Source organism: Haliotis cracherodii, unplaced genomic scaffold, assembly GCF_022045235.1.
Source record: "Haliotis cracherodii isolate W230 unplaced genomic scaffold, xgHalCrac1.p SCAF_14, whole genome shotgun sequence".
NCBI lineage: Eukaryota > Metazoa > Mollusca > Gastropoda > Lepetellida > Haliotidae > Haliotis > Haliotis cracherodii.
In genome coordinates this window covers 7,768,383-7,791,329 of record NW_027266269.1, presented here as the reverse complement: position 1 = coordinate 7,791,329, position 22,947 = coordinate 7,768,383, and the positions used below count along the sequence as shown (strand labels likewise).

Genomic DNA, 22,947 nt, shown 5'->3' with positions numbered 1-22,947 from the left:
GGCTTTGATAGGTTTGTGTACATTGAAAGAGATGTACCCTTCCAGTACAACAAAGTAAACATGAGTTAATTGAATACACATACATACTAAATCCTTTCTACTTGCAGATTAAACATGTATGGCACTGCATTTCACACTTTGAGACTTCGCTTGAAAAATGTGTCTTTCATTGACTTTCAACAATAATTTGAGAGACATGATGAGCCCATAGAAACACCAATAAAAGGGCAGATAAGTTTCGTTTCCTGAGTGACAGAGAACTCATACGTATGTGGATAAGATGTGCTCGGTCACCAGTTTTGGTTTTCGCGGAAGATTTTGCTCTGTGAGCCGTAGTTCATTATGAAAATGTTTCAAACGTCTATCCTCGCTTTATTTGGATTCAATTTGTCGTATGTCTTAATTCTATTAACGTACAACACGGACAGCTGCACTAATGCGACTTTCTACAGAAGATTGGAGATGGATGATCTGATGTTTGCCGGGAGTCTGATAGAAGAGATCAACCAGGTGGACATGAGGGCTGAGTGCTTCTCGCAGTGTCAGTGGCGGGTAACGTGTAACATGGTCTTGTACAGCCCCCTTACTAGAAAGTGTAAATTGTACACTGAAGCCTTTGATTCGAGCAGTGATGACTCTGTTGAAACCGGATGGGAGTACTATGGAAGTGAGTATGAATGGGCACTTAGAGAATAGCCGACGCGATATGATGAGTAACTGCTTGTGTGAAGGATGTAAGACCCACATTCTAATGCTAAGCATACCTACTATGGTCAATGGTTACTTAAATACGTTTAATTTAAACTTAAAACTGAGCATGATTTGTGCATAAGTGTCTTCTAATAAATCTTTGATGTAAATCATGTTACGATCCAGTACCGTTCGGCCATAACAGACATTTTACAAAATTGCCAAGCCTGGTTTCTATCAACACAATATCTGGCTTAGTACTGCATTGACAGTCATATCACATCTTTTGCAAAATTGTCCTTGCATCTTATGATACGTTTTAGGCAATGCATATTTCTGAACATATCAACAGGCATTTAGTAATGCAAAGGCCCGTGAACATCCGCGGTAGAATAGGTCTTCAGCAACCCATGCTTGCCATAAAAGGCGACTATGCTTGTCGTAAGAGGCGACTTACGGGATCGGGTGGTCAGGCTCACTGACTTGGTTTATACATGATATCGTATCTCAATTGTGTTGATCGATGTTCATGATGTCAATCGCTGGATTGTCTGGTCTAGGCTTGATTATTTACAGACCGCCGTCATACAGCTTGACTATTATAAAATAAAATCATAAATATCTGACCGAGTGCTACGCACATCCATGTGGAATTGATAAATTTCTGCATGGCTTGGAACTGATTTGAGAGGAAAAGAACTTTGTACTGTCGAAATTGAAACATAGCAAAAAAACAAACACAATCACGTGAGAGCCTAGCGCCGAAACACACACCAATATGACATGCAACATCACTTGTTGGGCTATAAAAGCGCTGGGATTTCATTCTGATTCCATCACAATCTCAAAGCAAGTGAACAACAAAAACATGCCACGATTGACTTTATCCCTGGCAGATGCATTAGCGAAAACATACGACTATGTATCTTCATTCTTCTATATGAAAGATGATGTCGACAGGGAGGCGAATTGTCTCCATATCTATTCCTGCTCATTGCAGAAATTTAGGGAAGAATGATTAATGATAATAATTCAAATAAGCTTATCAAACTGAAAAATGTTTAACATGATCTATGATGATGACACAGAAATATTTCTAGATGGGACTGGTATATCCTTTTAGTACAAGTGGAAATATTTTGTGCATATTCCGTGTGTTATGATTACACACTTACAAAAGTTGTTGTTGGCTCTTTGCACCACCTCCCCGGCCTGGTAGATAGAGCATCAGCCCGGGGAGAGGGGGTTAAGGGTTCGATCCAGGACACATACTACCAGAAAAGGTTAAAAGATATTACTTGTGATCCTCTGCCCGAAGCTCGGCGTTAAGGAAATAACACAATGACTGGTCGGCTCGGAGTCAGCATACTGTGTCTAAGTGGGCTTTCAATGTTAAAACTGTGGCATGGTATCTCAGTGAGCTAGCACTACAGAGCCCGCATGTGACACACAGGTATGGCCACTTAGCTTTTAGATTTGTAATTTTGCATCCCTGACTCAGTAGATCCGTGTAATGCTTCTTATAGTGATATGGTCCATGAACCTTTCAACCTACTGCAGAAGGCATTAGTTCTATGAAGAGGAAACATAAACCGTCAGCGCTAGAGAATAATCAGTCTTGGTGATCAACCGAAGCACAATTTAATAGGCATAAAAGGCAATAGCAGAGATTGTAATTATATGATTGGATCAATTCTTTTCCTAAGGAATGTAATTCGATCATAATCGCATATATTTTTTTTCATTTACTTGAAGTCACTACTGGATACTCGCTCACATAACCCATACAAACTAATGTCTGTGATGGCTGATGTAAATATAATTATTCCTACTTCGTCCCCAGTTTCATGTGCCGACTTTACACTTGAAAATGCACGTGCAGATGTTCAACACTGACCCTAAAGTTGTCTGCAACACCATCATTGCCTCCGATGACAACACGTCATCCTGTTATACAGGTGCCTCATGGGAAGTGGTGCCAGTCAAGTGTGTGTCATGCTACATAGGCATGGCAAGGCAATCCATGGTAGGGTCATATTGATGTGTATTCCTTTGTCTAAATCAGCGTGAAGATAAATTGAAGACGATTGACTGTTACTGAAACACATGTTGTTCAATGTTTCTGAAGGGGTAAATGAAAGAAGCTGTAAAACCTACCTTTACCTCTGTTTATCTGTGTCGTGTTTACAATAATATTACGAAGTTTGTGAAAATGTAAGCGCAATGTACGAGTGAAGTTTGTAAACGAGTACTACAGCTTATGTTTAATTGGTACGTGTGCTTATGCCCAAGGCGATTCCAGGTAGGGCAATTGGCCCACATCAGTCCACCCTTGTTGCAAAAATACAAACTGGATCGGGTTATCATGCTTGGTGACTTGGTTGATTCCCTGTCGTCATACCCCAGTTGCTATCCCTGTATTGTGTCGATCTGACTAGATTATTTACATACTACTGCATGTTACTGGAACAAGAAACACGCACACACGACTTCCTTTGCTTTTACCCATTGAGAACAAGTCAAGTGTGGCATATGTTACAGTTTACCGTCAGTCTATACAAATTGTGACATCTCAATTGATACATTGTGTCACATTGTAAAGACGCTATGTCCGAATGGACAGTTTTGAATTTAACTTAAACAGTACTAAAACTGAAAATGAATTGAACAGTTAAAGGTGTACAAACATGTAAACATCCCTGTTGGGATTTTCTAAATATATTTATTTGATGAACCCAAATAAATACATAATTGTTCCTATTTTAATTTTCTTTAAAATGCAGATTCCATCCATGGCATATTCAGAAGAACTGAACTTTGACCTTTCTGCAGGGATGAAGCTAAGACTGGCAGTGTCTGGAGACACAATTAAGTAGTAAGTAAACGTACAGTAAACTACGGTTATAACGAACTTAAATGGAGCATTGATTCAAGTTCGTTATATCCGTTTTAAGCGTGTTCGTTATAAACGTACTTCACTGTATTTACATATTACTTAGGGACCATAGCGGAAGTATTTTGTAAGCGTACCGTATGTTAAGAAGATGCTCGCTATCCATTTGTATTTCTGCATAATAATGTATCATCCCACTGGCTTTCACAGGAGATTTTGCTGGGTGGGTGGGATCAAGCGGTTGGAAAAACGTCACATTCAAATGACGTCACGCGTCTCAATGCAGGGTGGCTGTTAAGACAGTGGACAGAGCAATTACAGAGCAATATAAATATGTTAAGGGAAGAAATTCCCCTTCCCTCACAATCATTGTCAGGTATAAACTTACAGTTTTTTTATGATGAAACATAAACGGTATATATGTATACTATTTCCTGTGTGTTATTGCAGCAACGACGTCTTCTTTGATGCCCAGAACACGGACCTTGTGTACCTGTTGTCTTTGAGATGGGGCGACAGCCTAACTCAAGTCGTTTTCAATACACTGCAGAGAGGAAGCTTTGGTACAGAAGAAGCAGAACATGTTGATTCAGTCAATGACATCAATAACTACGTCATTGAAATCCACATCAGGGAGTCTGATTTTATGGTGAGTTCATTGTCATTAATATGTGGCTCTGTATGTGACTTACATGACGTAATCCAGATACATTCCCAGCAATAGACAATTGCCTCACCTGGCACAAGAAACGTGATCCGTTTTGTGTATAGAAAATAATTATTTTTGTCCTGCTCATAATGTCTTTTCAATGATACATTTTCGGTACGCATAATGCTGTAATGTCACCCGTTTCGTTCCAGACGTATGCTGACGGGACTCTGTTGATGACCAACCAGATGCGTCTCCCTTTCACTGGCGTCCGACGTGTCACTGTACAAGGTCTCACGGCACTGCACAGTTTCCACATTGGCTATGTGCTGTGCTGATTTTCACTCATGATATTCACAATTACCCTGCATCAAGATATGACTCTGTGTAGACATCATTTGTGTATGTGTGACCTTCAAACATGACCACCCCGATTATGTGTCTAGGTTTGTCGGCACCATACCCGTGCCTGTGGGTTTCACTGAAGTGGTAAACGTCTGAGACCTGCATCACTTCGGGCTTTCCTCCCACGCTGACACGCCTTGATATGACTGGAATAATGTTAAAAGCGGCGTTAACCCCAACTCGCTCTCACTCAAAAATGACCAAACAATCATATTCGTAAGAAATCGCTGCCAAAAGCAGTGCCAAACGTACGATTGACGTACGGTATGTGTTTATGAATCGTTATAAAATAGAGATAATGCCAGATGCTTGCGGAATGGTGAGGCAATCCTGCTCTACTGGTATAACTATCAAGCTAGGTTATTTGGAGGAAATATTATTGAAGTTACCTCTGATTAAATAATGAAAACTACATGAATTGAATACATTCAAGTGAGTGAGTGAGTTTGGTTATACACCGTTTTTAGCAACATTGCAGCAATATCACGGCGGGGAGTTACCAGAAATGGGCTTCACACCATTATATCCATGTTGGAAATCGAACCCGGATCTTCGGCTTGACGATCGAACGCTTTAACCACTGGGCCATCCGATCGCCCCTGATACATTAAAGAAAAATATACAATTATTTATCAGATCACTATTAACGAAATAATTACAGAACTGAATTTGTTGTTTGTGGTCTACATGCTGTTACTCAAATATCCCCTTACCAAGGTTCAAGGTTATAATCGAATCGAATACCTGCAAACTTAATGGGGACATAAACGTAAAAAAAGATTGCCATAGAATCCCTTGCAATATATTGTTCTTGTGAAAATATTGTGTCCGCAATTGGTAAATGATGTAATCTCGTGCTACCATCATCTCTGATACATAAAAAGGTCTCCCTTTGTTAAAAAAATGTATCTGATATGAGGGAAAGCGGTCCCTGATAAAGACGAAAATGGGAAACAGCATCTCAGTTTCTCGGCAGAGGAGTGAGTGAGTCAGTTTGGTTTTACGCCGCTTTTAGCAATATTCCAGCTACCGAACGCTTTAACAACTTGGCTACCGCATCGCCCCTCTCGGCAGAGGAAGTTACGTAGGATGTGATAGATGTTTGGTTGGAATGTATGTTTGACATAATGCCAAGACGTTACATCACCGCTACCCAAGCTCATAAAACATATGACAACAATCCAAACTGGTCAGATATTCTATGACAAGCACAGTAACCGGTCTGTCACCTTGACATATTCTGTCTCAAAATCACAGATTTTCGGCACTCGGCTGACAAATGTCGACTTTTTGTAGACTTGCTGAATTTTCAAGAATATTTGGTGGAATACACTTTTGACTGTTTAGTGGGAAATATGAATACAATCAACACTGGTCAGATATTCTATGACAAGCACAGTAACCAATCTCTCATCTTTACACATTCTGTTTCAAAATGACACATTTTTGGTACTCGGCTGTCAAATCTCGCCTTTTTCTAGACTTATTGTATTTTACAAAGTATTATAGATGAATAAACTTTTGACTGTTCATTGGAGTTTTGTAGCTTGTGGACAATAGGAAAATAATCCATACTAGTCAGATATTCTATGACAAGCACAGTAACCGGTCTCTCACCTTATCACATTCTTTTTCAAAATGACACATTTTTGGTATTCGGCTGACAAATATCACCCTTTACTAGATTTGCTGTATTCTAAAGAATATTTTGTGAAAAAAACTTTGGACCATTTTGTTGAATTTTGCAGCTTGTAGGAAATATAAAAACAATCAAAACTGGTCATATATTCTTAGACAACCACAGTAACCGGGCTCTCACCTTGACACATTCTGTTTCAAAATGACACATTTTTGGTACACGGCTGACAAATGTCACTAACAGTCTAGACTTTGGCGTTTTATCGCAACGTAGACACGTATTTACGCTAATAATTTGACATTGCCGTTTTATCGCAACGTAGACACGTATCCATGCTAACAGTCTAGACATTGGCGTTTTATCGCAACGTAGGTACCTATCTAGAATTACAGGCTAGACATTGGCGTTTTATCGCAACGTAGACACGTACCCATGCTAACAGTCTAGACATTGGAGTTTTATCGCAACGTAGACACGTATCTAGCCTAACAGTCTAGACATTGGCGTTTTAGCGCAACGTAGACACATATCTAGCCTAACAGCCTAGACATTGGCGTTTTATCGCAACGTAGACACGTATCTAGACTAACAGACTAACATATGTTTTGTTGAATAAATATCTGTGTAATGAAACTGGGTATTCTATAATAGACTAGAAACGCCATAAAATTGCAGACATTCCAGACATTCTAAACCACCCCATGATAGACAGACGTGCCATACATTCAAGATATTACATAATAGACTAGACGTGCCATACCATTCCAGATATTCCATAATAGACCAAACGTGCCATATAATTCCAGATATTCCATAATAGACCAGACGTGCCATACCATTCCAGACATTCCATAATAGACCAGACGTGCCATACCATTCAAGATATTCCATAGTAGACCAGACGTGGCATACCATTCCAGACATTCCATAATATACCAGACGTGCCATACTATTCCAGACATTCCATAGTAGACCAGGCGTGCCATACCATTCCAGACATTCCATAATAGACTAGACGTGCCATACCATTCCAGACATTCCATGATAGACCAGACGTTGCATACCATTCCAGACATTCCATAATAGACCAAACGTGCCATACCATTCCAGATATTCCATAATAGACGTGCCATACCATCCCAGATATTCCATAATAGACCAGACGTTGCATACCATTCCAGACATTCAATAATAGACAAGACGTGCCATACCATTCCAGACATGTCATAATAGACCAGACGTGCCATACTATTCCAGACATTCCATAATAGACCGGAGGTTGCATACCATTCCAGACATTAGAACAGACGTGCCATACCATTCCAGATATTCTGTAATAGACCAGACGTGCCATACTATTCCAGACATTCCATAATAGACTAGACGTGCCATACCATTCCAGACATTCAATAATAGACCAGACGTGCCATACTATTCCAGACATTCCATAATAGACCAGACGTTGCATACCATTCCAGACATTAGAACAGACGTGCCATACCATTCCAGATATTCCGTAATAGACCAGACGTTGCATACCATTCCAGACATTCCATAATAGACTAGACGTGCCATACCATTCCAGACATTCAATAATAGACCAGACGTGGCATACCATTCCAGACATTCCATAATAGACCAGACGTGCCATACCATTCCAGACATTCAATAATAGACCAGACATGGCATACCATTCTTGACATTCCATAATAGACCAGACGTGCCTTACCATTCCAGATATTCTGTAATAGACCAGACGTTGCATACCATTCCAGACATTCAATAATAGACCAGACGTGGCATACCATTCTAGACATTCAATAATAGACTAGACGTGCCATACCATTCCAGACATGTCATAATAGACCAGACGTGCCATACTATTCCAGACATTCCATAATAGACCGGAGGTTGCATACCATTCCAGACATTAGAACAGACGTGCCATACCATTCCAGATCTGCTGTAATAGACCAGACGTTGCATACCATTCCAGACATTCCATAATAGACTAGACGTGCCATACCATTCCAGACATTCAATAATAGACCAAACGTGCCATACTATTCCAGACATTCCATAATAGACCAGACGTTGCATACCATTCCAGACATTAGAACAGACGTGCCATACCATTCCAGATATTCCGTAATAGACCAGACGTTGCATTCCATTCCAGACATTCCATAATAGACTAGACGTGCCATACCATTCCAGACATTCAATAATAGACCAGACGTGGCATACCATTCCAGACATTCCATAATAGACCAGACGTTGCATACCGTTCCAGACATTCAATAATAGACCAGACGTGGCATACCATTCTAGACATTCCATAATAGACCAGACGTGCCTTACCATTCCAGATATTCTGTAATAGACCAGACGTTGCATACCATTCCAGACATTCAATAATAGACCAGACGTGGCATACCATTCTAGACATTCAATAATAGACCAGACGTGCCATACCATTCCAGACATTCCATAATGGACCAGACGTGGAATACCATTCTAGACATTCCATAATAGACCAGACGTGCCATACCATTCCAGACATTCCATAATAGACCAGACGTGCCATACCATTCCAGACATTCCATAATAGACTAGACGTGGCATACCATTCCAGACATTCAATAATAGACCAGACGTGGTATACCATTCTAGACATTCCATAATAGACCAGACGTGCCATACCATTCCAGACATTCAATAATAGACCAGACGTGGCATACCATTCTAGACATTCAATAATAGACCAGACGTGGCATACCATTCTAGACATTCCATAATAGACCAGACGTGCCATACCATTCCAGACATTCCATGATAGACCAGACATGGCATTCCATGCACAATCAAAAGACCCGTGAAGATTCCGGGGTAGAATAGGTCTTCAGCAACCCTTGCTTGCCGTAAAAGGCGACTATGCTTGTCGTAAAAGGCGACTAACGGGATTGGGTGGTCAGACTCGCTGACTTGGTTGATGCATTTCATTGGTCCCAATTGCGTGGATTGATGCACACGATGTCAATCAATGGATTGTCTGGTCCAGACTCGATATTTTACAGACCGCCGTTATATAGCTGGAATATTGCTGAATGCTACGTAAAACATACTAACAAAAACACGATCCAAAGAGAAGCTTTGCCGAGAACAATATCACCAACATGCGCACGCCACATTTAACATCAATCGGAAGACAACATGTACAATCCTTTTAATTGTTGTATGCGCTTATATGGTAGCAAAGCTCACGTCCCTTGGCTCCAAAAGCTTTGTGATTGTGTGAAAAGTGAATTATCGATGCACAGTTAGCGCACCCACCATTAGTCCGTCGGGGAGTTGATCAAGTAATCAGACCTGACAATGCATTAAAAATTTTTTTAGTCTTTGCTTTGAAGCTTCAGTTTCTCATCTCTTATTTATACCAGTTTTACATATGTAGTGAGAATAGATTTAATTTCTTTTGAAAGACCACATGAATCAGGCTTACGGCAGATTGCCTTTGTCACTATTTTTGCACACAACGCTTCTACGCTATATCACAGGCTAGTATTGTTTGTCAGACACTGTATGAACTACTCTATGACTTCACTGAGTCTGCCTTCTCATGAATCCCATGACATTACACATCTCCTCCCAATGAAAAGAAGTTACAGTATTTCTTAATTACACATACTAAATCTTTCAGACAGGAATTGTTTGCAGATTGATGTACGACTACTTTACATTTGGAGTACATGCACATATTAACAGATAGAATGCGCCATCGATTGATTGGCATCAGTAAACTTGAAGATTGAAGAGAAGACACGATCACATAGAAACACAGGCAAGAAAGATGTGATGTTTCGCTTAGCGATTCAGAAATCACACGCATGTGCGTATGAACCATCGGATAACAAGATTTCTTCTCAGAACAAAATCATCTGTCAGACACGATCTACTATGAACTTAGTGCAAACGTCTAACATTCTGGAACCTGCATTCAAATTATCTTGCGTGTTAAGTCAGTTACTGTACAATACGGACAGTTGTACGAATGTGACTTTCTACGGGAGGTCTGGGATGGATGATCTGGTATTTGTCGGGAGTTTGATAGAAGAGATCAACCAGGTGGACATGAGGGCTGAGTGTTTCTCCCAATGGCAATGGCGGGGACTTTGTAACTTGGTCATGCACAACCCACTCACCAGGACGTGCAGACTGCACTCTGACGCCTTTCATTCGAGCAGTGGTAGCACCGATGAAATTGGATGACAGTTCTATGGAGCAATTTATCTGTAATTCCATTTAGTCCGTTGGTACTCATATTATACATGTACATGTTTAGCTGTGTACGTATTGACATGCTCAGGGCGATACACATGTTGTGTCAGCGTACAGTCCATGGTGTAGCTGTGTACTTGTTGACATGCTCAGGGCGATACACATGTTGTGTCAGGGTATAGTCCATGTTTAGCTGTGTACTTGTTGACATGCTGAGGGCGACACACATGTTGTGTCAGCGTAAAGTCCATGTTTAGCAGTGTACTTTATGACATGCTCAGGACGACACACATGTTGTGTCAGGGTACAATCCATGTTTAGCTGTGTACTTATTGACATGCTCAGGACGACACACATGTTGTATCAGGGTACAGTCGATGTTTAGCTGTGTACGTATTGACATGCTCAGGGCGACACACATGTTGTGTCAGCGTATAGTCCATGTTTAGCTGTGTACGTATTGACATGCTCAGGGCGATACACATGTTGTGTCAGCGTATAGTCCATGTTTAGCTGTGTACTTATTGACATGCTCAGGGCGACACACATGTTGTGTCAGGGTACAGTCCATGTTTAGCTGTGTTCATATTTCCATGCTCAGGGCGACACACACGTTGTGTCAGGGTACAGTCCATGTTTAGCTGTGTACATAATTACATGCTCAGGGCTAGACACATGTTGTGTCAGCGTATAGTCCATGTTTAGCTGTGTACATAATTACATGCTCAGGGCGACACACATGTTGTGTCAGCGTACAGTCCATGTTTAGCTGTGTACGTATTGACATGCTCAAGGCGACACACATGTTGTGTCAGGGTACAGTCCATGTTTAGCTGTGTACGTAATGACATGCTCAGAGCTATACACATATTGTGTCAGGGTGCAGTCCATGTTTAGCTGTGTACATACTGACATGCTCAGGGCTATCAGTAGACTACGGAAAGGAAACATAGTTAATAATAATCCCTTTCTGAAAAATGAACACTGCTGATGTCATGCGGTGTAAAGCTCAGGGAAACTTTTCCACACTTTACATAAGTAACGCGGACGCTCTACCACTAGACCACGGGGCCGCTGACAGGAACGGAAATATAATTTCAGAGGTTAAATAGGTAATAATGAATATAAATTAATATAAATTATAGATTCGGAGCTTAAAGATTCTGATAGACAAGTCCCTTCACTGGTGATCCAGAAAACATAAGACAGACACACAACACCCAAGTAAATATTCATGTCCAGTAACATTTCCAGATAAGCATGACAGATAAAGGCGGAATTTCCTTCATGAATTATTTGTTATTTACCAGACATGTGTGTGTGTTTTCAATCGAAAAATAAAAAATCATGACACCAATAAAATTGCATCTTAGTATTGATTGTATTGAATTCCTTCTACCTGCCTTAACTAATTAACGTGACGCAATGGCAGAGTATACCCAGTGGCGTTAATCGTGTATCGATCGTGTGAGGCTTTGTTAAGTTAGTGTTCATGGAGAAAATACCTTTCCCTTTACAAGAAAGCAAACATCAATATTGATGGAATACACATACTAAATCCCTGCTACCTTTGAGACAATATGTTTACAAATTGAACACACCACTGTATTTGCCCTTGGAGACCCCGCTTGCTGAATGTGTCTTTCAGTGACTGGCAACAAATACTTGAGAGACACGATGAGCAAATAAGCACGCCAAAAAAAGTGCCGATTGTGTTTTGTTTCCTGAGTGACAGAGAACGCATACGCATGTGGATATGATGTGCTGGGTCACAAGCTTTGGTTGATGCGGAAGATTTTGCTCTGTGCGCCGTATTCATTATGAAAGTGTTTCAAACGTCTATCCTCACTTTATTTGGATTCAATTTGTCGTATGTTTTAACTCTATTAACGTACAACACGGACAGCTGCACTAATGCAACTTTCTACAGAAGATTGGAGATGGATGATCTGATGTTTGCCGGGAGTCTGATAGAAGAAATCAGCCAGGTGGACATGAGGGCTGAGTGCTTCTCTCAGTGTCAGTGGCGGGTAACGTGTAACATGGTCTTGTACAACCCCCTTATTAGAAAGTGTAAATTGTACACTGAAGCCTTTGGTTCGAGCAGTGATGACTCTGTTGAAACCGGATGGGAGTACTATGGAAGTGAGTATGAACGGGCACTTAGAGAATAGCCGATGTTATATAATTAGTAACTGCTTGTGTGAAGGATGTAAGACCCACATTCTAAGGCTAAGCATACCAACAATGGTCAATGTTTACTTAAAAACGTTTAATTCAAACTTAAAACTGAGAATGTTTTGTGCCTTAGTGTCTTCTAATAAATCTTTGATGTAATTCTAGTTACGATCCAGTACCGTTCGGCCATAACAGACATTTTACAAAATTCCCAAGCCTTGTTTTTATCAACACAATACATGTATCTAGCTTAGTATTACATTGACAGTCACATCACATCTTTTGCATCACTTTCTTTCCATAGCACTATACGTTTTAAGCAATACACGTTTCTGAACATATCAACAGGCATTTCCTAATGCAAAGGCCCGTGAACATCAACAGTAGAATAGGTCTTCAGCCATCCATGCTTGCCATAAAAGGCGACTATGCTTGCCGTATGTCAATCACTGGATTGTCTGGTCTAGGCTCGATTATGTACAGACCGCTGTCATACCGCTGGACTATTGCTGACTCCGGCGTAAAACAACAAAGAAACAAGAAACAAACAAAAAGTGGATTTAGTAGGCCACAGGTCCTTGACCTACTTACCCTAAACGCGTGCATTACTTAATGGTCATTGATATACTCAGACATATTAAAATCATAAATATCTGACCGGGTGCTACGGAAGTCCAGACGGAATTGATAAAATTCTGCATAGATTGGAATGGATTTGAGAGGAAAAGAATTTTGTTAGTGTCGTAATCGAAACATCGCAAAAAACCACAATCACGTGAGAGCCTAGCGCCGAAACACACACCAATATGACATGTAACATCACTTGTTGGGCTATAAAAGCACTGGGATTTCATTCTGATGCCATCACAATCTCATAGCAAGTGAACAACAAAAACATGCCACGATTAACTGTATCCCTGGAAGATGCATTAGCGAAAACATACGACTACTATATGATATGTTGTTTGAAGCAAAAATCACAAAATAAGCCTGGTATACTATTATTTATAGACTTAAAAAAAAGGTTTTGAGACTGTTTTAAAGTATTTCATTTACTTGAAGTCAGTACTGGATAGTTGCTCACATTACCCATTAAAACTGATGTCTGTGGTGGGTGATGTAAATATAATTATTCCTACTTCGTCCCCAGTTTCATGTGCCGACTTTACACTTGAAAATGCACGTGCCGATGTTAACGTCATCAACACTGACCCTAAAGATATTTGCAACACCAACATCATTGCCTCCGATGACAACACGTCATCCTGTTATACAGGTGCATCATGGGAAGTGGTGCCAATCAAGTGTGTGTCATGCTACTTAGGCATGTCAAGGCAATCCATGGTAGGGTCATATTGATGTGTATTCCTTTGTCTGAATCAGTTATGAAGAATAATTGAAGAAGATTGACTATTACTGACACACATGTTGTTCAATTTTTCTGAAGGTGTAAATGCAAGAAGCTGTAAAACCTACCTTTATGTAAGCGCAATGTACGAGTTAAGTTTGTAAACTGGTACTACAGCTTATGTTTTATTTGTACGTGTGATTATGCCCAAGGCGATTCCAGGTAGGGCAATGGGCCCACATCAGTCCATCCTTGTTGTAAGAATACAAACTGAATCGTGTTATCATGCTCGGTGACTTGGTTGATTGCCTGTTGTCATACCCCAATTGCTATCACTTGATTGTCTCGATCTGACTAGATTATTTATACACCACTGCATGTTACTTGAACAAGAAACACGCACACACGACTTCTTTTGCTTTTACCCGTTGTAAACAAGGGAAGGCAATCCATGGTAGGGTCATATTGTGGTCTATTCCTTTGTCTTAATCAGCGTGAAGATAAATTGAAGAAGATTGACAGTTACTGAAACACATGTTGTTCAATGTTTCTGAAGGGGTAAATGAAAGAAGCTGTAAAACCTACCTTTACCTCTGTTTATCTGTGTCGTGTTTACAATAATATTACGAAGTTTATGAAAATGTAAGCGCACTGCACAAGTTAAGTTTGTAAACGAGTACTACAGATTACATCTTATTTGCACGTGTGATTATGTCCAAGGCGATTCCAGGTAGGGCAATTGGCCCACACCAGCCCATCCTTCTAAGAATACAAACTGGATCGGGTTATCATGCTTGGTGACTTGGTTGATTTCCTGTTGTCATACTCCAATTGTTATCACTGGATAGTCTCGACCTGACTAGATTATTTACATACCACTGCATGTTACTGGAACAAGAAACACACACACACGACTTCTTTTCCTTTTACCCATTGAGAACAAGTCAAGTGTCGCATAAGTTACAGTTTATTGGCAGTCTATACAAATTGTGACATGTCAATAGATACATTGTGTCAAATTATAAAGATGCTATGTCCGAATGGACAGTTTTAAATTTAACCTAAACAGTACTAAAACTGAAAATGATTTAACAGTAAAGGTGTACAAACATGTAAACATTTCAGTTGGGATTTTTTTTTATTTGATGATGATAACATGTGTGTTTCTATTTGAAATTTCTTTAAAATGTTGTTTCTTTAAAGCAGATTCCATCCATGGAATATTCAGAAGAACTGAACTTTGACCTTGCTGCAGGGATGAAGCTGAGACTGTCAGTGTCTGGAGACACGACCGAGTAGTAAGTAAACCTACAGTAAACTACGGCTATAACGAACTCAAATAGACCACACATGTAAGTTCGTTATAACCGTAGTTCGTTATAAGCATACAAACAACATCTGAACAACAAATGGCGCGGATAAAAAAATAAGTTAGTAAAATCCGGCAGTTCGTTATAAACGTATTTTACTGTATTTACATATTACTTAGCAGAAAAGAACATACTGGCCTTAGATTTGTATTTCTGCATAACAATGTATCATCAATCTGGCTTTCACAGGAGATTATTTTCGGGTGGGATCAAGTTGTAGCAGAAATGTCCCATTCAAATGACGCCAAGCGTCCCATTGCAGTGGATATTACTGTCCAATCAGAGAAATAATATTATGTTAAGGGAACTCATTCCCATTCCCTCCGATCATGGGCAGGTATAAACTTACAACGTTTTTTTTATGATATAACATAAACGGCATACTATGTACCATGTATCCTGTGTGATATTGCAGCAACTACGTCTTGTTTGAAGCCCCTAACACGGACCTTGTGTACCTGTTGTCTTTGAGATGGAGCAAGAGCCCAACTCGAGCCGTCTTCAATACATGGCAGGGAGGAGTCTATAGTACAGAAGAAGAAGAGCTTGGTATTTCAGTCATTGACATAAGCAGCTACGTCATTGAAATCCACATCAGTGAGTCTGAGTTTATGGTGAGTTCATTGTCAGTTAATATGTGACTCTGTAGGTGACTTACATGACGTAATCCAGATACATTCCCAGCAATAGACAATCGCCTCACCCAGCACAAGAAACGGGTTCGGTTTTGTGTATAGAAAATTATTATCTTTGACCTGTTCATAATGTCTTTTCAATGATACATTTTCGGTACACATTATGCTGTAATGTCACCGTCTTCTTTCCAGACGTATGCTGACGGGATTCTGCTGATGACCAACCAAATGCGTCTCCCTTTCACTGGCGTCCGACGTGTTACTGTACAAGGTCTCACGGCACTGCACAGTTTCCACATTGGCTATGCTCTGTGCTGATTTCCACTTATGACATTCACAATTACCCTGCATCAGGATATGACTCTGTGTAGACATCATTTCTGTATATATGGCCTTCAAACATGACCACTCGGATAATGTTTCTAGGTTTGTCGGCACCATACCCGTGCCTGTGGGTTTCACTGAAGTGGTAAACGTCTGAGACCTGCACCACTTCGGGCTTTCCTCCCACTCTGACACGCCGTGATATGAATAGAAGAATGTTAAAAGCGGCATTAAACCCAACTCACTCTCACTCAAAAATGACCAAACAATCATATTCGTAAGAAATCGCTGCCAAAAGCAGTGCCCAAAGTACAATTCCAACTAAAGCACGGTATGTGTTTATGAATCGCTATAAAATATAATGGCAGATGCTCGCGAAATGGTGAAGCAATCCTGCTCTACTGGTATAGCTATCAAGCTAGCTTATGTGGAGGAGATATTATTGGAGTTACCTCTGATTAAATAATGAAAACTACATTAATGTAGTGAGTGAGTTTGGTTTTACACCGTTTTTAGCAACATTGCATCAATATCACGGCGGATATCAGATATCATCTTACCAAGGTTCAAGTTTCTAATCGAATCAAATACCACCTAACTCAGTGGGGACATAAACATTAAAAAAAAGATTGTCATAGAATCCCTTGCAATATATTATTCTGTAAATATTATCTCCGGAATTGGCAAAATATCTACTCTTGTGCTACCATTATCTCTGATACATGAAAACTGGTCTCCCTTTGTTCAAAATTGTGTCGGATATGGGGGAAAACGGCCAATGCTGAAGACAAAAATGGGAAACAGCATCTCAGTTTCTCGGCAATCGTGACTGAGTTTGGTTTTACGCTGCAGAGAGACGCTACATCACCGCTACCCAAGCTCATAAAACATATGACAACAATCCAAACTGGTCAGATATTCTATGACAAGCACAGTAACCAGTCTCTCACCTTGATACATTCTGTTTCCAAATGACAAATTGTTTCGCACTCGGCTGATCATGGTCGACTTTTCTAGACTTGCTCTGATTTACATAGTATTTGGTGTAATATACTTTTGACTGTTTAGTGGATTTTTGTAGCTTGTAGACAATAGGAAAACAATCCATACTGGTCATATATTCTATGACAAGATTAGTAACCGGTCTCTCACCTTAACACATACTGTCTCAAAATGACACATTTTATGGTACTAGGCTGACAGATGTCGCCCTTTTCTAGACTTGCTGTATTTTATATAATATTTGGTAAAATAAACGTTTGACTGTTTAGAGGATTCTTTTAGCTAATAGGAAATACGAAACCAATGAAAACTGGTCAGATATTCTATGACAGTAACCGGTCTCTCATCTTAACACATTCTGTTGTAAAATGACACATTTATGGCACTAAGCTGACAAATGTCAACTTTTTCTAGATTTGCTGTATTTTAAAGATTATTTGGTGCAAAAAACGTTTGACTGCAAAGTGGAATTTTTCAGCTTGTGGGAAATATGAAAACAATCCACCTTCGTCAGATATTCTATGACAAGCAACCGGTCTCTCACCTTAACACATTCTGTATCAAAATGACACATTTTGGGCACTAAGCTGACCATTGTCTACTTTTCTAGACTTGCTCTGTATTATATAATATTTGGTGCAATATACTTTTGACTGTTCAGTGGATTTTTGTAGCTTGTGGACAATAGGAATTCAATCCATACTTGACAGGTCTCTCATCTTGACACATTCTGTTTCAAAATGGGTTTTTTGTACACAGCTGACAAATGTCGCCCTTTACTAGACTTGCTGTATTGTATATTATATTTGGTAAAATAAACGTTTGACTGTTTAGCAGATTGTTTTAGCTAATAGAAAATATGAAAACAATGAAACCTGGTCAGATCTCCTATGACAAGCACAGTAACCAGTCTCTCACTTTAACACATACTGTCTCAAAATGACACATTTTTGTCACAAAGCTGACAAATGTCGACTTTTCCTATATTTGTTGTATTTTAAAGATTATTTGGTGCAATAAACGTTTGACAGTTTTAAACTTGGTCCTTAGACCTCTGCAATTCCACTATATAAGTGGATGGTAATTGTTCATGTTATCGGTGGTGGAAGGACGGGCGATCTATACTATTCAAAATAAGTTAAGGACCACGTGATTCTTTCATATTACTGTAGTTAATCTGTCATGGCATAACAGATTAACTATAGTAATATTAAATAATCGGTTGGTCCTTAACTTTATTGAGTAGTATACTTTGCCCTGGCCGTGGCGACTTGCTTCTGTTGCGCCCACGGGGATGAGGAGACACATCCATGTCTTCCAAGATCTGATACTTGTTGAAAACTTGAATTGGGTCACAGAGACTCCTGGAGATTCTGTCAGATTTGTGTGAATAATCTACTTTCTTGCTGGCATTTTTAACAGTTGGAGATGGTGATGAATGTTGCGTCTGAGTCAGTGAACCTACAGAAGCTACAGAAGAGCTTCAGGAACAGGATCAACAACTTCACTCACTCACTCAGGAACAGGAGCAGTGTTCAGAATGGAATATGTATCTGTTTTGACCCAAGTAATATCAGTGTGGGTGTAAACAGATGTAACAGATTTGTTAAGTGTTCATGACACAACTGTGGTTTAGGGTTGGCTAGCAAGTACTGATTTCTTTGCATCAGGGTAAGAGATTTTTTCCAGTTTCATTTTCCTGGTAAAGCATTTGATGTAAGTAACTCCTTGATCTTTCAGCTCTGAAGTTAGTTCTTCCTCGGTCAGGTCAGAGCGGATTCGAACTGTATCACTCACAATACCTTTACAGCTATTGAGGGTGTTATGGGGTGAAACATTCACCTGGGTAGTGACCAAAGTTTTCAAAGCTTGCAGAGTGTTTGATTGTTTACGAGTTTTGCACTCGATCAAGAGGAAAATATTTCTAATTTACCTGACATTTTGAACATCACCAGCGATGCAATAGATTGATGGTGCAGTAGCAAACGGGTTTAGCCTTAAAGGTTCACCATCAATAGTTTAATCTAATAATCTGTTCCAACTATCAGGAGATGACAAGGAATATTCAAAAGATGAACTATCATCCAATGCACGTTTGGTTTGTTTTGGTTGTGCCATGGTAAGTTTGTGTATGGTTCATCACATTAGCTCCCCACCCACCACGAAGTGTCAAAGATGATGCTTAATACAAGCGAATCTCCAACTGGCAGCACCAAGGATACTGAGGTTGTATACTCAAGCAGAAGAATTAATTAAAAAATAATTAATCCCCCAGATTGCCCCATGAACCACCGCCTTCTGGAGATAGGCAAAATAAACATTTGAGAAATTTCTAAGTCATCATGTTCAGTTAGTGAAGTAATTTGACCAATACCCCCCAAATACAAGGTAACAATAGAAATTTGTGCAAATAAAACATAATGTACAGGCCTTGACGTGACCAGCCGATTGATAGAACCGGGCCCATTCTACCACCCGTCTAGGTGAAGTCAGGGTCGACGTGGTGTATTGGGCAAAGGAACGCTATTCCTGGAACCAGTGCCCTCAACCACCAGACTACCACCTTCCACCACCGACACAGTGGCGCAACCCACGGCAAACGGGTTGCTCAATTTTGCCGCCTCATACGACAATCAATGGGGTGCTGAAGACACATTCTACCCCCGGTTCACACGGGGGAAGAGCTATTAGCGAAACCCAGCACTCACCACGGGGAGGTTGCTCTTCACGAATGCCGCTTATGTATATGAATAATTATCAATTAGTGATGATACCAGTTCGTGTTCGTGTAAAGGAGAACACCCACGAGCATTACTACGAAATTGTTATCCCAACTAAAACAGTTGTTACATTAGACCGCTTTCTAAATGGCATTGTGTGTTCATAGATTTCGGACATGGGAGCCATGCCAATTGACGCTTGTCAGAGATGTATAAATGGACGTAATCTAGACCACCATTTGTCATACTTTCATTTTTTGCCTTAGCGGCTGAGTGTTTATGTATTTCAATATTTAATCAAATAATGATGCAAAAAACGGTCTGAACAATTGAAGTGATAATTGAAAAGGTAAATATTGCCAAATTACAAAAGTCGTTATTTTACAGAATTCCCATGAGGAAATCATTAATGCTGAATATGAATTATGAATTGATCTACTTATACATGATAAACATGTTTCAATTTTTGGGCGCATGATATTTGCTTATTTGATATTTATACGTACTGATGTTCATGTGTTTTTTTGTATTACTATACCAAGATAGTTAGGAATGGTCTACCATTTACAATTTTATGTAATTCTTTAGGAAAGAAACGTATAATGTTGTATGTCAGATAGCATCAGTCCAAGTCGAAACAGCTCTATTTATACACAGTCGGATATTTCATGACCATTTCGTGCCCAACTTACTTCAAATAATATGTACCCTAAGTGTTAAACATAAATACTCGTGGTAATGAATAACGGCAAAATATATACATATAATTACGAGCCACTATGTCATCAAATAACATAATTCATAACTGGTAAAAGTATACAAATAATTGCAAGCGACACTGTCACCAATCCCCCTAAAATTTAAACAAAAACGACCCCTAGTCCAAAGAAGTCGCTAATTAATAATTGCTAATTATATAACGTCCACTGAACGAGTTATGTAGCTGACAGTGAAGCTCCGTACATCGGTCATTAGGAGTCTGCATGTTATTATATGATGTACAGAATGCTTAGCTTTTTGCATGCATGCCATCAGTGTGCTGTCAGACATGTTCTGCGGCATCGGTCATGAAGTAAGTGAACATGTTTTTTCAACTAAAAGAAAACAATTACAATTGGTAATTCGGAATGAACAATGATTTTTTTTCTCGGATTCTGTTTGGGAATAAAGTTGAACATTATTGAAACACACTAATTTAAACAGGAACCTATAAACATTAGGAAAACAATACCCTGATGACAGAGTTTGTGTCTTCTAATAAAGTTTCGTTTGCTCGAAAAGAGGCACAACAATGCAATTCATATTTTTGCCAATGAGGCTTGCCTGCATTGCTACATAGTCTAAATTTCCATGACAAAATAACGGAGAGGCGGCAGTCTATAGATGGTTTTGTCCTTGGAAAAGCGAAGCCATTTCACAAAGAAAGGAGCTATCTATGGACTATGGATCTATGGAGTCTGCCAAGGATTGTTCTTACCAGATCAAATGTTTTTCGATGTAAAAAACGTGAGGTATGATTATTTGCTCTTTTAACTGTTGCCAGAAAAGCTTACTGCAATAAATAACGATTTTTAATACTCAGCTTTCTTTTCAAAGACATATTTTGACAATTTTGACATTATTATGATTTGATATGCTTAAAAAGGGTGAACAATGTTGTACTTGGCCAATGTTGTATTTGCATAGTTATTTATAGTGGCACAGCTGTTAATAGTAACACAATTACATCATTCCGAAATAGAAACAATGCCTTGTTACAATATATAAGTCGACCATTCTGAGTAACTTGTCTCCTCCTTATAAAGGACATGGATAAAACCATTCCATAATCAAAAGAAAAATCTGATAAAAGCGAAGATGTGTTTATGAATCACTACCAATAAGTGATGATACTAGATGTATCTAGTTGAGACGTTCAGCGTCTCCTTCCCAACCGGTGGCTCCCACCATAAAGATGTACAAAGACAAGTGACGTGTGCACCTTGTCAAAACAGATGATTGCATCAGACATCATTTTGATTACTGTTGCGTGAAATTCACCGTGACTACCAAAACAGGTTTGAAATCTTATATCATTAACATCATCATCATCGATTCACGCATTTGGGATAACATGCATCAACCAAGTCAGCGAGCCTGATCACCTGATCACCCGATCCAGTCGACTCTTACGACAAACATAGTCGCCTCTTACAACAAGCATGGTTTGCTGAAGACCTATTTTCGGATCTTCACGGGTCGAAAGCTTTGTTAAGGCATTGAATGTTGTAACCCTGATCGCACAGCATGTAAGCATGGACAAATATGCTTTGTTGATTAACTCATCCCGTGTCCTTACTGAGGTAGAAAGCTGTGTTAAAATTGTGCTGACGTTGACAAGCGAAGATTAAAAAAATAAAAAATATAACATATGTAGACGTCCCCTGTCATCAACTCTGGTTTGGTCTCATCATTGTGCATGTACATGTGCTGGCTTCCACACAAATTATCATTCGTTATGGTTATGATACTATATGTATAGACATATACAACAGTTCGATACCTGATAAACATTTTGATCAACGTCTCATAACGAGTTCGTCAATGCCCATCATGATCTGCTACGCGGGTGCCTAACGATTGCAAATTACTATTATTAGATTCAAAACTTGATCAACAGTTTATATATGGCTACTTCAAATTCGGTGAACATCCGAGCCTGTTCATACACACTAATGTCAGTGTGACTGAAAGGAAGAAAATGTACGCCCAGTCAATTGCAGTGGACAGTGGAAGAAAAGTAACTGAAGTAATAAATTTTCCGGTCAAGAATATTT

At 39.5% G+C, this 22,947-nt stretch overlaps 1 protein-coding gene and 1 pseudogene across 1 annotated transcript; both read left to right on the top strand.

Moving 5' to 3' along the window:
* Nucleotides 1-342: 342 nt before the first annotated feature.
* On the top strand, nt 343-4,570 carry LOC139460498 (uncharacterized; annotated as a pseudogene).
* A 7,804-nt stretch (nt 4,571-12,374) lies between these two features.
* Nucleotides 12,375-16,403, top strand: LOC139460497 (uncharacterized). Its single transcript, XM_071241975.1, has 5 exons — nt 12,375-12,699; nt 13,883-14,076; nt 15,287-15,378; nt 15,866-16,064; nt 16,278-16,403. The coding sequence occupies exons 1-5, from the start codon at nt 12,375-12,377 to the stop codon at nt 16,401-16,403; spliced, it is 936 nt and encodes a 311-aa protein (XP_071098076.1).
* The last annotated feature ends 6,544 nt before the right edge of the window (nt 16,404-22,947 follow it).

Bases quoted from the DNA above. Each gene is read 5' to 3' on its own strand.
- LOC139460497 (XM_071241975.1), top strand. From the start codon at position 12,375: ATGAAAGTGTTTCAAACGTCTATCCTCACTTTATTTGGATTCAATTTG. The intron at 12,700-13,882 runs GTGAGTATGAAC...CTTCGTCCCCAG, and splicing joins CGGATGGGAGTACTATGGAA to TTTCATGTGCCGACTTTACA. The intron at 16,065-16,277 runs GTGAGTTCATTG...TCTTCTTTCCAG, and splicing joins TCAGTGAGTCTGAGTTTATG to ACGTATGCTGACGGGATTCT.